At 55.3% G+C, this 15494-nt stretch overlaps 1 protein-coding gene across 1 annotated transcript; it reads left to right on the top strand.

The window, feature by feature from the left end:
- The first annotated feature begins 8046 nt into the window (after window positions 1-8046).
- LOC142068500 (maestro heat-like repeat family member 5) lies at window positions 8047-11461 on the top strand. Its single transcript, XM_075117646.1, has 7 exons — window positions 8047-8352; window positions 8735-8911; window positions 9640-9795; window positions 10038-10160; window positions 10549-10651; window positions 11135-11209; window positions 11316-11461. Exons 1-7 carry the CDS (start codon window positions 8269-8271, stop codon window positions 11459-11461), a joined length of 864 nt encoding a protein of 287 aa, XP_074973747.1. The 5' UTR covers window positions 8047-8268.
- Window positions 11462-15494: the final 4033 nt, after the last annotated feature.

Raw genomic sequence — 15494 nt, 5'->3', positions numbered from 1 at the left:
GATTCCTGCCTGTTTTCTGGCAGCGCCTCACGCTGCGGGGTGGGGAAGGAAGAGGGCGTTTCCCTTTGGGCCCTATTCTCACTCCTTTCCTCGCAGACACTGTGGGCTGCCAGAGTTGCTGAGCCAATCTCCTCAGGCGCTCGGGGTGGGATGGGACATGGGGCAGGTTCTCCAGTGACCCCTCGGCGACACTCAAGGAGCAACTCGAATGGGCTTTGCAGGACATTGAGGCTTTCTCAGCAAAAGCTGGGCGTCCTGGGAGGAGGGGCTAGAGAGGGAGGAAATGGGGTGGTCCTTGGTGTCCCCGCACTGCCCGAGAGCCTCCCATCTCTTCTCAGGAGAGGGGGACAGAGCGTGGACGAAAGGCTGAGGAAACCTTGGCACCTGGGGAGGCTTTTGAGGAAACGGGCTCAGCCGGAGTCTCCAGGCTCCCTCGGCGCTGGCAGCCTCCCCCGGGGACAGACTGTTCCAGGGCAGCTGCCCGAGGGAAAAACTCAGTCCCCACAGGCTTTGTCCCTGTTCATTGCAGACTCTCGGGGAGCACCCTTCCTCAGACCCGCTCCACGCCCTGCTGATGACAGCCGTGCAGGGTCTGACAACACCCACCCTGCAGAGATTTAGAGCCGCAGAGGAAGAGCTGAGGGCCATCGTATCTCTCCACGGAGACAAGATGGAGAGAGTAAGAGACGCCCGCAGCGGGGCAGGGGGATGCTGGGCAGAGAGGGGGACGGAAGAATCGCCTCTCCTAGGAAACCGTTCCTGGGACACACTGGCATGGTGCTTTGAAGGTTGGCTCAGCCCCTTGCCATTCAGGGCTTGGCCGCGGGGATGCGCGGCGTCAGGTTTTGAAGTGTTCTCTGCCCGAAGGAGCTCTGACACTTCCCTGAGGACGCCCAGCCACACTGAAGGTGTGTGACAGCCCCAGCCCTGGCAAGGCAGCACTCACCTAGTCTGCTGACGAGCCTCCACATTAGGCTCCAGGAGCAGACATGGTTTCCTCAGACATGCTGCAGGGCCTTGTTTTCCAGCTGAAGTATCAGGAAGAATTTGGCTTTGCACGTCTCTCTCTGTCTCTCCCAAGCTCTGATCCTGTTTCCCACCCCGCTAGCAAAACAGGTCACCCGAATCCTCCACCCAGGGTTGTCGCTCCTGCTCCTTGTTCGAGAGAGGCAAGAGCCATGACCAATTCCTCATGGAAGAGCCCTCGGGGGGGGCTTGTCCCTTTAGGGTCTGTCTGCCCTGTCCTGCAAACTCTGCAGCAGGAGCCTGAAAGCCTCCTGGCCCTATGGACTTGGGCTCCCAGGGCTGGCACTGTGGGACCAAAACAGGAATGCAGACTCTTCTGGGCTTGGGCTGGACCCTGATCTCTGAAGCCCAGGGAGGAGGGGAGCTTCAGAGCCTGGGCTCCAGCCCAAGTCACCACGTCTACACTGCTGTTCTAGGTGCCAGAGCCTGAGCCCGAGGGTAGAGAGCCGGCTTTAAGATTTGTTACGGCAGGTTTTACAATCCCGCAGCACAGAGGTTCTCCTTAGGGCTGGGTCTGTGCTGGCTCGCCCCATCCAACTAGCCCGGCCTGCCATCTCTAGGATGGGCTCTGGGGTCTGGAGCAGTGGTTCTCAACCTGCGGCCCAATCAGCACAGAGCTGCGCCCCATGGGACATCCTCAGGGCCAAACAGGTAGGACTGGATGTGGCCCACAATGGAAACTAGGTTGAGACCCCTGGTCTGGAAGAACTGATTGTGCTAGAAAGAGCAACAGGAAGCTGCAGAGACTGAGGAAAGGCTCCTGCAGGGAAGCCTTTGAGAGCAGGGCTGAGAGCAGTTTGCCATGGCAGGGAAGGCCCTGGGACATCAGGGGAGTTTGGGCTGTGCCCACTGTAAGGTTTTGGGGAAGGCTTTTGTGTGTTTTTCTGAGCTTTAAGGTGCTAAACCAGACCTGCGGAAGACTGGGGTTCCTGGACTTGTCAAAGCCTCTTTCTTCAGATTATGGAGGAGCCAAGATGGGAAACTGAGGTCAGAGGCAGCTTGCAGGGCTGCCAGGAGGGCTTCCCTGGGAGGAGGCCACTCTTTGATTCATCCATCCCTCAACTTCCTGGCATTCTTCCAGGTTGGAGACGTCGTGGGAGGGATCTTAATCTGGCTCGACAACGTCTGTGATCCCAGAGCCAGAAAAGCAGCGCTGAGGGCCACGGCCTTGCTGGCTCGCTCCCACCCCCAGGACGTGGTTCTGACCTGTGTGGCTCACACGCTGTCATCGCACAGGTAGGGAGCTGCTCTGTTATCACCTCAGTCTGTTATTTCTCTTCCTGCTCCCACTGACAGGCCACAGGCCGGGAAGGGTCCGTGGGGCTCACACAGTTGGAGGGAGTTTCCTGCTGTGCAGAGAGCTGTCCATGCTTACTAAGAGGAGATGGCCAGGCCCAGCCGCTGAGGAGCCAACCCCTCCTCCTGCACTCCCCGGGATGGAGACGTGCCAGTTTTCTGGAGAATTCCAGCATTGTCCTGATTTCTATGGGCCACCCACTTCCTCTCAGATCCAGTACAGGGCCAATAAATGACTTTGGGGCTCACTCAACATCCCTGGCTCATGAGGTCTGGCTGCTCCTTAGTGCATGAGAGAAGGCAGAGATGGCAAAGGCCCATGAGGCCCATCTGTCTATCCCCTGCAGACCAGGGCAGGATTGTTACCTGTCGTCAGATCCCTAGTTATTCCGTGGCTGAGGAATAGCTCAAAAAATACACTCATTCTTCTGGAGCTGTGCAGCAGAGGTAAATCTCTGAAGACAGAAATTTCCAGCCCTTATTGTTGCAAAAAAGACAAAAAATCATCCACACATGACCAGAGCATAAATGCAGTGCATCCTGCCTGAGTCTGCAGACAGCTGGCAATAATAGCTCTGAGAGGGGTGAGTGCCTCTTTTCATCTCAATATGTTGTAAACTCTGAATCCTGCTGGTTATTGCTGGTCACTTTGCAGAGTCATCCATCTGAGGTGTTTAGAACACAATCCCCATGTCCCTAGGGGCCGTGAAACCCAACTTGGACCCTAGCCAGAGGTCAAAACTCCGGCTTTCCTCGGCATCTTCTGCAATGCAGTTCTGCACTGCCCAGAGACAAATCTGTGTCACATGGGAGAGCAAATTGAAGAGCAGCATGAAAGAAATTGAATTTCTTGCCCAATTCAGTTACCAGAGGAATACAGTGTTGGTTTTCATATTTCTTTGAGTGTTTGATTTGTAAACCTTTCAGGTCTGAATTCCTTGGAACAGCCACAGTGCTTTCCAGGGGCTGTGCTCACAAGCTGTAGAAACTCGGCAGCCACGGCACAGAATTTCAGTCAAGCTTCCTGAAGACCTTGCTTCCAGGCCATTTGCTCTTGATTTGTCCAACCTAGCTCTCAGTGTCCCCAGGGCTTGACCACCATGTCCGAGCTTCCTCACCAAACTTGGAAGTCAAATGACTGGAAGTCTTTTGGATCCGTCTGCAGTCTTCCTCTGCAGATGCCTGCGGGCACCAGCAGGACTTAGATCAGCAAGAATGGAGAGAAGAGAGGAGAGGGATTTCAATACTAGTTTCCTTCCATCTCTGTCACGCTGGGCAGTACAATCTCCCCTTCCAAGCTCCTGAATCCTCTCCTATCAGGGCATGTTCTGATTCAGTGTCTGACCCCATCCACCACACTGCAGTAGGATTGAGGTGCTTTGAGACACTTGGCCAAACGCTGGGTCTCCGTTACACCCCCAAATAGCCAGAGTAACTCCAATGAGGTCAGGCAAGTTCCTCCGCACTGACCCTAGCGGAACAGAGCAGAATTTTGCAGTCTGCAGTGTGTTGGTCACTCTGTGGTCAGTTCATGGGCACTGTTTGGAAGCAGTGGTGCTGGCTTCAGGAACAATAACCCATTAGGGGAAAGGAATAAATACAACGTTCTCTGAAGGGACTTGCCCAGCCTCAGCCTCCCCACACCGATCGGTGTCTCCACTGAGAGACGCCTTTTCTGCCCACATTGCAAGCCTCTCCCTGGGGAGGGCGAGAGGTGGCCAGGCAGGGAACGTCTGACTTCTATTTCTGACTCTGCAGATGTGCCCTTGAGCTGTGGAAGGCCTTGGGTGAAGAACCCCAGCTCACCAGGGAGGTGCTGCGGCAGCTGCTGGACAAGCTCCAGCAGAGACGCCGGGAGGAAAAGAGCGGCTATGTGTCCCTGGCTGTAAGTGAGATTTGAGATGTCACTTTGTGAACCCACCACGGCAGGGAGGATGGTGCATCTTTGTGTGTGTGTGTGTGTCTGTGTGTGAGCTTCACCCCTTCTGAGCTTCAGGCCACAGCTCCACTACACAGCTCAGCTGACCTAACCTCCCTCGGCTCACAGCCGCCACAGCAAGCCCATCCCTTGGGTGGGACTGCACTTTGCTGCTTGTGTCAGCCAGGGCCGGCTCCGGGGGCCAGCAAAGGAAGCAGGGGCCTGGGGCAGCCAATAGAAAGTTGGGGCGGCACGTCCGGGTCTTCGGCGGTAATTCGGCAGCGGGTCCTTCATTCCCTCTCTTCCTCTTCAGCGCCACTTCGGGGGCAGCTCAATCGGGTTTTTCTTTTCTTTCCCTTCTCCGCTTGGGGCCGCCAAAACGCTGGAGCCAGCTCTGGTGCCAGCAGCGCACGTCCTCACCAGAAGCGCTTGTCGCGATTCCTCCGTCAGGGTGGGGCATTGCGGGAAGGCTCCTGAGGGTCAGTTGACGTAAACGACGCGGTGTCCATGCCGACACTGCATCGACCGAACTGCATTGACTTGGACTCTCTGCCCCTTGTGGACGTGGAGTTATGAACTTGGCCCCCAGGGGCAGTTCTGCCAATGGGAAGGAAATTCCATAGTTAGGGTGATGCTGGGTGAGTGGCCTTGTGTTGACCTAACTCTGTCGTGTAGACCAGACCTTCGTGTGTCCTGGCCACCTCCAATCAAACCAAAGAGGTGTAAATAAAGTTTCCCCCAGGTAAAAGTTACAGATCTTAAGTGGTTTCTCTGCTGGCACCCTGGCTCCGTCGTCTTCTGCTTTAGATGGCCCTTTAGTGAGCAGGTGCAGTTCGGGTGTCTCTTGGAAGTATCCAGGTTTCTGGCTTTGTAAACTGTGACTAGAAATCTTCCCAGCATGGGATCTTGAGATGTCCAGTACGTTTGACTGGGCCAGAAACACTGGGCCTATGAGAACGCATCTCCTCAGGATGGTTCAGCCCGTCCAGTCACAGCTGGAAAGCCAAAGCGCAGGGTCTGCACCATTAAGAGAAATAACGGGGAATAACGTCACCCAGACTCTTCTGATCTTTCCATAGGGTTCCATCCTGCTTCCGTTCCAGCAATGGGGGAAGGTTCAGGAGCTTCCAAATGTCTCCTCCCCTCTCAGGAGCCAATCCTCTTTTGTAACACGCTGGAGAGGAAATGAGACATGACAAAAGGACAGTCGCAAATGGCAATGGGGGCAGGGGGCAGATTGGGATAGTTGAGTGAAATTCTTTCCCCCCTTCAGGCAATGAAGACCATTTATGAGGTCCTTTTCCTATGGGGATACCGAGAAGCCATCCTGGAAATGTATCCCCAGCTGCTCATCCTCTGCGTTAGGCAAGTGCAGTATGTGATGGATCTGCACTTGCCAGGGACCTACATGGCCAGCGAGACATCCAGCCCCGAGGAGGGATCCAGCTGCCTCAGCCCCCTAAGGTAATGACTGAAAGGAAAAGGAAGAACAGATTTGTTCTGCTAAACACCTGGGGTCCGTTCATGGCCATCGGTGGTTCGGGTGCTGTCGTTGGCCCAGGCTCAGTTGGGTGCAGGTCTCTCTTGAGGGAAAAGGGTTGAGAGCCGTGTGTTCTTGTGAGTCACACTCGCTCATCTGACGCCGTCCACAGGCCAGCTGCTTTCCCCACACACTCAGGCAGCAGTCATGTTTGTGCATCCATCCACCTGTGCCACCCGCCAAAGGGTCAGTGCTTTCATCAGTGCCTGCTGAGCAAATCTGTGGGCCTCCGTCCCTGAACGCGGACAGAACCACACCGGCAGCACATGGGGCCAGGCCCTGCAGGATCTCAGCCTCACAGGCAGGCAGGAGGAAGAGGGACCCGTTCATCTGGTTCTGTGGGCACAGTGAGGGGCTTCCATCTACACGGGAAAACCAGAGCGCCGGAAGACACCTCAGGTGGTGTAAACTGACATCGCTTTGCTCGCTTACACCAACTAAGGACCCGACCCCACATGCCCGCTTGAGTCCTGTTACCTGTCACAGGAAAGAGTCAAGTATTCAGCTATAGGGAGTGATGACACCAATCATCTTAAGAAGCTACAGTGTCACTAATTGGTTAGAAACTCAACGAAACTGCAGTGTAGACAGGGCCCATTGGGCAGGGAAGCACCATGATATCACACTGGATCTATCCTCGGGGAGGCTAGCTACTGCTGACCATGCTGTATTTCCCAGGGCTTGTGCAGATTTGCCATGCCTGGGGCTGATCTCGTTGCCTGAGACTGGTATTTTTTTCTCTTTAGCACGTCAGTGGAGGCTGTGAAGACTCTTTTCTCCATGCCCGGCTACTGGAAGGAATTTGCCATCATCCAGTTTCAGCAGGGTTGGGACACGATAGCCTCCCGATATTACTACTCACAGGGTGTTGGCCTGATTGCAAGGTAGGAGCCCAAAGTTTCCTCCTCACTGGGTCTCTCTTGGGAATGGGATTTCCGTGTGAAATATTCCTCTGTTCCAGGCTGCCAGCTCAGCCCAGCAACTGGAGAGGAACTTTCTCTCCCCCTTGAAAATCACAAGGGACTTTCTGTTCCATGTTCCAGAGCCATGATCGAGTGTGAGAACCCTCAGCTCCCTGCAGTTTTCAGAGAGGCAATCACCATCGTCCAGAGTGAGAGGGAGGAGGAGCAGAGAACAATTGCCATGGCTTTCTGTATTGAGGTGAGATACATTAGTTTATAGGCACAAGGGGGCTTTCTGGAGAGCAGCTCAGGCCAGTAAGCTCTGGGGCACATTGTCAGCAGCTCAGCAGCCTTACCGCCAGCTAGCTCCTCTCTGCACAAGGATGGTTGTGGGGCATGGCAAAGAGAGGGAGGGAGAGACAGGGTGAGATTGCTCCTGGCTGGATGTGCCTCGATGGGATTATGGGACAAGAGGAGAGGTTTCTCCAGTGCCCCAAGACCATGCTTCTCTCCTCACCTTTTCCTGAGGTTGTGCTTTTCTTCTGTCCCAGGGGTCTCTACATGGAGCTCAATGAGGCCTGGAGACACCCCTTGTGACAAAGTGGGACTGTTCTTAATGTTTCCTCTGAATAGTGTGGGGGTGCCTCAGTTTCCCCTAGGCAGTTCTTAAGTATCTAGGGGGTGGAGTAAGGGTGTATGATCATTGCAGAGCCCTAGAGGGCAGGTGTGTGCAGGAGTCTGGACACAGAGAATGGCCGACACCCTGTTTCCTGGCAACTGATGGCCTGGGCCCTTCCCCCCTGCAAGGTGAGAGCTGAAGGGTTGGAGAACAAAGGAATCAGGTGACCACCTGGCCCGGGAAAGGAACAAAGCCAGAGGAGGAGGGGCTGGAGGGAGTTTTCAGTTTGGGGCTGGCTGGGACATGGAGTGAAGTGCAGACGTGGTTGTCTGGCTCACTGCCCCCCAAAGTGGACCCAGCTGAGGGGTCCCGTTCTCTGCACCTGCAAGCTCTGTTTTAGACCATGTTCCTGTCGTCTAATAAACCTTCTGTTTTACTGGCTGGCTGAGAGTCACGTCTGACTGCGAAGTTGGGGGGCAGGACCCTCTGGCTTCCCCAGGAGCCCCGCCTGAGCGGACTCGCTGTGGGAAGCGCACGGAGGGGCAGAGGATGCTGAATGCTCCGAGGTCAGACCCAGGAAGGTGGAAGCTGTGTGAGCTGTGTGTCCTGCAGACAGGCTGCTCACAGAAAGGCGACTACCCCAGAGTCCTGACTGGCTTCATGGGGAGCAGTTCCAGAGCATCGCCCAGGGACTCCGTGACACCCCTTTCCCTGGGGGTTGATTTCTGAGCTGTGCATGAGTCCAACTTTTGGGAATGAACCAACTGAAACAGCAGCAACTGGCTCCCTACGCACCAGAGACTTTGGGTGGGAGTAAGCGGCCCTTTGGTAAAGACGACTGTCCAGGGAAGAGACCCCCCAGGAAGACCTCTGTTCCTCAACCTGATGTTGATTTGGCTCTTTGCAGTTTCTCCAGAGTCCTTCCATTGACACAGTACTGACAAAATCAGAGCTCCGGGCGCAGCTCATGGAATGGACCAAGGACACAAATCCCGTCATATGTAAGCTCAGTCTGCGAGGCCTTGGCAGTATTGTGTTCCAGCCAGAAAAGGTAAGAGGCGTGGATTGCCCAGGGGACCAAGGAAGCCGATGTCTCTCAAATAGCTCGGAAACGAGAGCCAGATCCCCACATAAACCTTGTTGTTTAACACACAGCCATCAAATGGTGGAGGTGCTTTCCTGAGCAAATCAAGGCATGACGTGCTCCCTGCCCCCATGAGCGGAGCCCTGATTGCAGATGGGATGCAATGGGGGAGGTGGGGTGAGCAACGACAAAGGTTACAGTGAGCAGCTGGCACAGAGTGACAGGAGAACGACTTTCTGCCCCGTTGGGGGGCTCTGCCATCCGTGGTTTCTCCTAGGCGGGAGTGGTCCAGCATGTGCTCCAGGCTGTCAGCCCGGAAAGTAATGAGTTGCCTTCTTCATTCCTGCAGGTGAGATGGTTACAGGCCCAGCTGCCAGGAACCGTGGCCAGGTTTTGTGACCGGGATGGAGGGTGTGTCAAGGAGGCCATGCAGAAAGCTGGAGACATCATCTACCTCCTCAAGAGGGAGGGGCTTGGCTCCATCTCCCAGGACATTGCAGTCAGCCTTCGCCCCTTCATTGATGACGTAAGACTTGGAACCCCAGGAGAAGCCCGTTCCCCCCCTCCACCTGTCTCTGATGCCCTTGTCTCTCTCTCCCCATCTCCTTGGCTCCCGCCCCTCAAGCCTGCCATGGAGCCTCCAAGGAGCGCCCCTGCCATGGGTGGGGAATCTCCTGCTGAGCCACCTCCCTGTCAGAGCTCTTCTCGCCAAAGCTCAGTCTCAGCGCCATGCTCCCAGCCCCTGCTGCAGCCTGGCCTGGGGGAGACGGGGCCTGGCCCTGGGCAGATGCCCAGCTGTCTGGAGAACACAGGCCCCCAAAGAGGTGGAGATTCTCAGCAGGAAAGAGGTGGGTCGGGAATGGCCCGGCTCTCGGGGGCACCGAAGAGCAAAAGAAATGCTGTGTTTTGTAGCAGCGAATCCCTGCAAGGCTCCAGCAGCGGCTTCTCCCCTTCCCCAGACCAGTCTCCAGCAGACTTCTCTCCCTCTCCCCAAATCTTCTCGGGTTCTGGGATTCTGGGCTCTCCAGACAGAAACTGCCTCTGGGACACCCTGGGGCTGCGCTGTCCTGCACAGGGTCTCAGGCCCTGCACAAGATGTCTATGGCGCTGGCCTGGTGTCCGCCCTGCTCCCGCCAGCCAAGTCAGTTCACACGGGGGAACCGGAGCAGGGGGCGGATTATGACTCTGTCGCGTTCTGCTCTGATACTGCCTGGCTTTAACTGGGTGTCCCCACCCCCTGTGTGTCATTGCCAGGAGAGGGGCAGTGTGCGCTCAGCTGCCATTTCACTGCTTGGCAACGTGGTGAGCAGGGTGCAGGACCCGGACAAAGCCCTCGTGCAGCAGGAAATCATCCACTGCTTGCTCCCGCTGCTGCTGCATCTTGCAGACCAGGAGGAGAGTGTGACACTGGTAAGTGCCACGGACATAATTTCCTTCAGAGCAAAGAGCCAGAATCCCCTGGGGCCCCCACTCCAGTCATCGCCAGAGCCCCTTGCCCAAGCAGAATCTTCTCCTCCCTGCTTCACTCCCTGCTGGAGCCTCGTGCCTCATCCATCCTCACAGCACACAGCACAAGGGGTGGAGAAGGTCCAGTGTCCCCCAGACTATCCCTCTCTCAGTGAGAACCCTCTTGGTCTCCCCTTCTCTTGCAGCGATGTAAACTGACGCTCTTCCGCTGCGCAGTGTTTCTCGGCTGGGCTCATTTGAAGAGGCTGTTCCGCAGCATGGCCTGGGATGGCTCCTCACAGCTCTTGAAGAGTGTCGGGAAGTGCCTGGTAGGTGAATTCCTTGTGCCTTGAGAGGGGTGAATGGGGACTTGAGAGAGACCTTTCTAACCCCACAGCCTGAGGACCCATCCGCTTCGGTCGGGTTGCAAGACGCTATTCCAGGCTCTCTGCTGGTTCATTTCTGCAGGAGTTACAATCCGTTCCCATTGTTGACATTTTCCTCCACAACTGTCAGACCTCCAAACTTTTGTCTTTTCAAATGAAAGCGGAGGTTCTGGAGAACACAACAGTGACTTCAGAGAGGTGCTGCTCTGGTGTATGGGTTCGTATTGGCGGTTGCCATGGCCTGGCTATATGCTTTGGCTTTCCTGGACTATTCGCTGTGGGGAGAACATGTCATTTGTATATTGTGCATTTCTTCCTTCTTTCTTTCCAGATGCAGAACAACAAGAGCCACATCCCCAAATTCCTGTTCCAGGCCCTAGACTACCTGGAAAGCTCACAGACAACAATACGACACTCTGCAGCCTTGTTCATTGGTAAGCAGAGCAAATTCACTTCAGCGTTTTTAAATGTTTCCTTCAAGGCCCTTTTCTAGACAGCTGCTCTGTTCCCTCCGACAGCACCAGAATCCTAAAACGGGGTGTGTGTGTGTGTGTGTGTGTAAGAGAGAGAAAGAGAGAAAGAGAGAGAGAGAGAATTAACATGTATTCCAAGATGAAGGGAGCAACTTAGCTGTATTGACTGCACCAACTTCCCCTGTCCACAACAGCTCTTTGGCTGCGCCTAGGGGAGATTGAATTCACATCATGCTGGTTTGATGTGAATTCAGTCTCCTTTAGAAATCAGCTTCTCAGTAACTGCTGGGCATCTGATGCTTTATCTAATCTGCTTTGTGAAGAGATGTAAGGAATGTATTTAATTTTCCGAAGGGCTGTCTTGGGGAAATGGCTGCATCTTCAGCAGTTTTCAGCGAAGGATTTGAAAAGTAATGAGATCCATTGTATTCATTGTATGTCTAGGAAATACTATCCACCATTACTGTGATTTGTTGTCTGAAACAGTGAATGAAGATGGCATCTCCCGCCTGTATGAAGGTAAGGAAATACCTCTGTGTGTTTGTGCCTGTGTGGGAAGTACAGGGGTGCAGCACAGGGCCCGAACACAGGTTTGAATGTGGACACAGGTCCCTCTCTGTCTAAGGACAGCGTTTAAGGAAGAAGGATGGTCATGCGAGCGTCATCGAGGTACCACAAAATGTGTATGGGAGCAGGGGAATTGCATCTCTATCTCCTAGTATAGACGTAACCTTAAAGCTGTGTGGGGAAAGTGTCTTCATAAAGGTCTGAAAGTCTGTAATGGAAGGCCTGACAGAATTGAAAAGAGCCGTTGTTATGAAGGATGATGATGATGATGACAATTATCCTCATCACCTGCCCTCCCTGTACTGGAGTGATTGCAGGCCAGGGAGATTCCCTCCGAGATTGGTTATCAGCTCATAGGAAATCCCATGAGGGCACATGGGAAACACTTCTCCCTGTGTCCTCTTGAGGAATGAAGGCACAGGGCCACAAAAGATTTCAGTAGACATTAGGAGCCTAAATCCCTTTGTGGATCTCGGCCTAAATGTTGGATGGTTTAATGTCGCTGCGGCTGTCACTTTCCTGTTCCATCGAAAGAACAAGTGCCCCCTGTCACGGAGTCCCTGGGCGATGCTCTGGAACTGCTCCCCATGAAGTCAGTCAGGACTCTGGGGTAGTCGCCTTCCTGTGAGCAGCCTGTCTTCAGGACACACAGCTCATCCGGCTTCCACCTTCCTGGGTCTGACCTCGGAGCATTCAGCCTCCTCTGCCCCTCCGTGCGCTTCCCACAGCGAGTCCGCTCAGGCGGTGCTCCTGGGGAAGCCAGAGGGTCCTGCACCCCAATTTCGCAGTCAGACGTGACTCTCAGCCAGCCAGTAAAACAGAAGGTTTATTAGACGACAGGAACATGGTCTAAAACAGAGCTTGCAGGTGCAGAGAACGGGACCCCTCAGCTGGGTCCATTTTGGGGGGCAGTGAGCCAGACAACCACGTCTGCACTTCACTCCATGTCCCAACCAGCCCCAAACTGAAAACCCCCTCCAGCCCCTCCTCCTCTGGGCTTTGTTCCTTTCCCGGGCCAGGTGGTCACCTGATTCCTTTGTTCTCCAACCCTTTAGCTCTCACCTTGCAGGGGGGAAGGGCCCAGGCCATCAGTTGCCAGGAAACAGGGTGTCGGCCATTCTCTGTGTCCAGACTCCTGCACACACCTGCCCTCTAGGGCTCTGCAATGATCATACACCCTTACTCCACCCCCTAGATACTTAAGAACTGCCTAGGGGAAACTGAGGCACCCCCACACTATTCAGAGGAAACATTAAGAACAGTCCCACTTCGTCACATCTCTCCCCCCTTCGAGATCGAACTGAGCGGGGTCACTTTAGCCGGTGACCTGGGGAAGTTCGAAGCCACCAACGTTCCCATGGATGCCCCAGCATCTCTCCCATTCCTTGGTAGGAGTTACACCAGGCCCTTGCAGTTTCACACCCTCCCTTAGGTCAGGGGTGGTCGATAGAACTCGCAGGCCGCATGTGGGAAGGTTTATGCAGCCCATGCCCTTTGGCCACCCCAAGAATGTCTCCCCATTGACCATCACCTTCTGCTCCCACTGGAGGTCCGAGGGGCCTGGCCCCAGGAAACTCCACACAGACATATAGGTTGGGGTCAGGAGTGGGAGCCCGTCCACATCCCCAACCATCTGGCTGACGGAGTCTATGGCCTTGGGACCCAGCAAGGGAGCTAGACACCGGGGCTTTTCCGCAGGGTCCCCCTGGTTCAAATCGTCAGCCTGCTCAAAGGCAGTGAGGTGGGCATCCACCCCCCCCCTCCTTAACCAGGGGCAGGAATTTAGTCTCGAGGTTCCCTGCGGAACTGGCCCCCCGGGATCTATCCCCACTCACCCCGGGGAGGTCCCCTAGGCCTCTCCGCCCCACCACCGCCAGTTCATGCTGCTGCTGCTTCTGCAGCTCTTTCTCAGGCTCTCGCTGTCTCCCACGGTCCTCTTGCTCTCTCAGACTCAGCTCCAATCCCGTCCGTCTCGATCCCCCGATGGGGAACCTGATCGTGAAGATCCCCGTCTGGTCGGGGACAGGAGTCTTGGCGATGCCTGGCTCCCGCTCCAGCTGCTCCCAGATCCTGCTATAGCCCCAGTTGGGGTCAGGAATCTGTTCCTTAGAGCGGTCATCCTCCTCCAGCTGCACGATTAACTCTGCTTTGGTGAACTTTCCAACGCTCAACCCTCTCTTTCTGCACAGGGTTACAATGTCCTTCTTAAGGAGACGGTGACAGGCCATCACTCCGCTCCTCCCAAGTTGTTGTGGACTCACAGGCCCGTGTGTTCTCAGCTCCCCACGGTTTCCAGGGAGAACCCCTAGTGTGCCAGCCCTTCTCGAGGTCACCACCGCTTTGCCAGGGTCGAGCTGCAGACTCCTCCGCCCCTAAGACTGCTCACTGCAGTCCCCAGGGGGACCCCATTACTGCACAGTCCTTCTCGCTGGTCACACACTCCCAGGGGTTAACCGCCCCCCGAAACCGCTCCTTTCTGAGCCTTCAGCAGGCCTGGTCCTCGGCAATCCCCCTTCGTGTTACTGCTCCCCAGTCACTTACTGCAGGAAGCGCCATCCACGGGGTGCAGTACATCCCACCGCTGCCACCAGTTGTCACGGAGTCCCTGGCGATGCTCTGGAACTGCTCCCCATGAAGTCAGTCAGGACTCTGGGGTAGTCGCCTTCCTGTGAGCAGCCTGTCTTCAGGACACACAGCTCATCCGGCTTCCACCTTCCTGGGTCTGACCTCGGAGCATTCAGCCTCCTCTGCCCCTCCGTGCGCTTCCCACAGCGAGTCCGCTCAGGCGGTGCTCCTGGGGAAGCCAGAGGGTCCTGCACCCCAACTTCGCAGTCAGACGTGACTCTCAGCCAGCCAGTAAAACAGAAGGTTTATTAGATGACAGGAACATGGTCTAAACCAGAGCTTGCAGGTGCAGAGAACGGGACCCCTCAGCTGGGTCCATTTTGGGGGGCAGTGAGCCAGACAACCACGTCTGCACTTCACTCCATGTCCCAGCCAGCCCCAAACTGAAAACCCCCTCCAGCCCCTCCTCCTCTGGGCTTTGTTCCTTTCCCGGGCCAGGTGGTCACCTGATTCCTTTGTTCTCCAACCCTTCAGCTCTCACCTTGCAGGGGGGAAGGGCCCAGGCCATCAGTTGCCAGGAAACAGGGTGTCGGCCATTCTCTGTGTCCAGACTCCTGCACACACCTGCCCTCTAGGGCTCTGCAATGATCATACACCCTTACTCCACCCCCTAGATACTTAAGAACTGCCTAGGGGAAACTGAGGCACCCCCACACTATTCAGAGGAAACATTAAGAACAGTCCCACTTCGTCACACCCCCAACCGTCTGTGTGTAGGGGTGTGTGTACGGGTGTAGGCCGGCGGAGGGGGAAGTGACAAGAATGGGGTCTCCTCTCTGTGCAGGGCTATTTTGGGAGGAGCGGAGTTGTTGTTCTTGTGCCCTTAGACTCTTGGGGAGCTAATAGCAGGGGGCCATGGCCATCGGGAGTGGAGATTTCCTAGGCACCAGGCACATCAGCACCAGAGGCTTTTCAACCCGTTTCCTCTTGGTTTCAGCTTTTCAGGAAGTGCCTTTGAAATCTGACAGGACCACGTGGTACATCCTCAACAGACATTATAAATGGTTGCAGAAGCTTGTAAATCTCGTGTCGGGTTGTGCATTTGACTAGGGAACCGGGACCGACACAGAAGAGCTCTTTGTCCTGCTATGGTACGTACAGCAGACCCTTATCAACTTTTTGGTGTCCCTAGCCTCTGTTTGCCAGCAGGCAGGAATGGGTGACAGGGCATAGAGCACTGGATGATTCCTGTCTGTTCACTCCCTCTGGGGCACCTGGCAGTGGCCACTGTCGGAAGACAGGATACTGGGCTAGATGGACCTTTTCTCTGACCCAGTCTGGCCTTTCTCATGTTCTTATGTTTGGAACCGGGGCTGAACAACGAGGTGGATATTGGCAGATGACACAAGATTGTGCAGATTAATCAGCCTAGAGAAGACTTTGAAGAAGTTCAAAGGGATGTAATCAAGCCATGTGACTGGGCAGCACCATGGCAGATGAAAACCAGCGCTGACCAGGGCAGGGCCATACACATGGAAAGCAGTGTTGTGAACGACTCCTCCATATCGCTGGGGTCAGAAGCCAAAGCACGGCTGGTTGGGCCCAGTGGTTGGAGCAGGGGCGCTGGGGCCGCGTGCTCAGAGTGGTGGAGGTCGAGCCGAGGGGAGCCAAG

This window comes from Caretta caretta, chromosome 11 (assembly GCF_965140235.1).
Source record: "Caretta caretta isolate rCarCar2 chromosome 11, rCarCar1.hap1, whole genome shotgun sequence".
Lineage (NCBI taxonomy): Eukaryota > Metazoa > Chordata > Testudines > Cheloniidae > Caretta > Caretta caretta.
This window is presented reverse-complemented; position numbering and strand designations above follow the sequence as displayed.

Excerpts from the sequence above, each read along its gene's own strand:
- LOC142068500 (XM_075117646.1), top strand. The coding sequence starts at position 8,269 with ATGGAATGGACCAAGGACACAAATCCCGTCATATGTAAGCTCAGTCTG. Across the intron at positions 8,912-9,639 it reads TTCGCCCCTTCATTGATGAC|GAGAGGGGCAGTGTGCGCTC; the intron begins GTAAGACTTGGA and ends TGTCATTGCCAG. Across the intron at positions 11,210-11,315 it reads CATCTCCCGCCTGTATGAAG|GACAGCGTTTAAGGAAGAAG; the intron begins GTAAGGAAATAC and ends TCTCTGTCTAAG.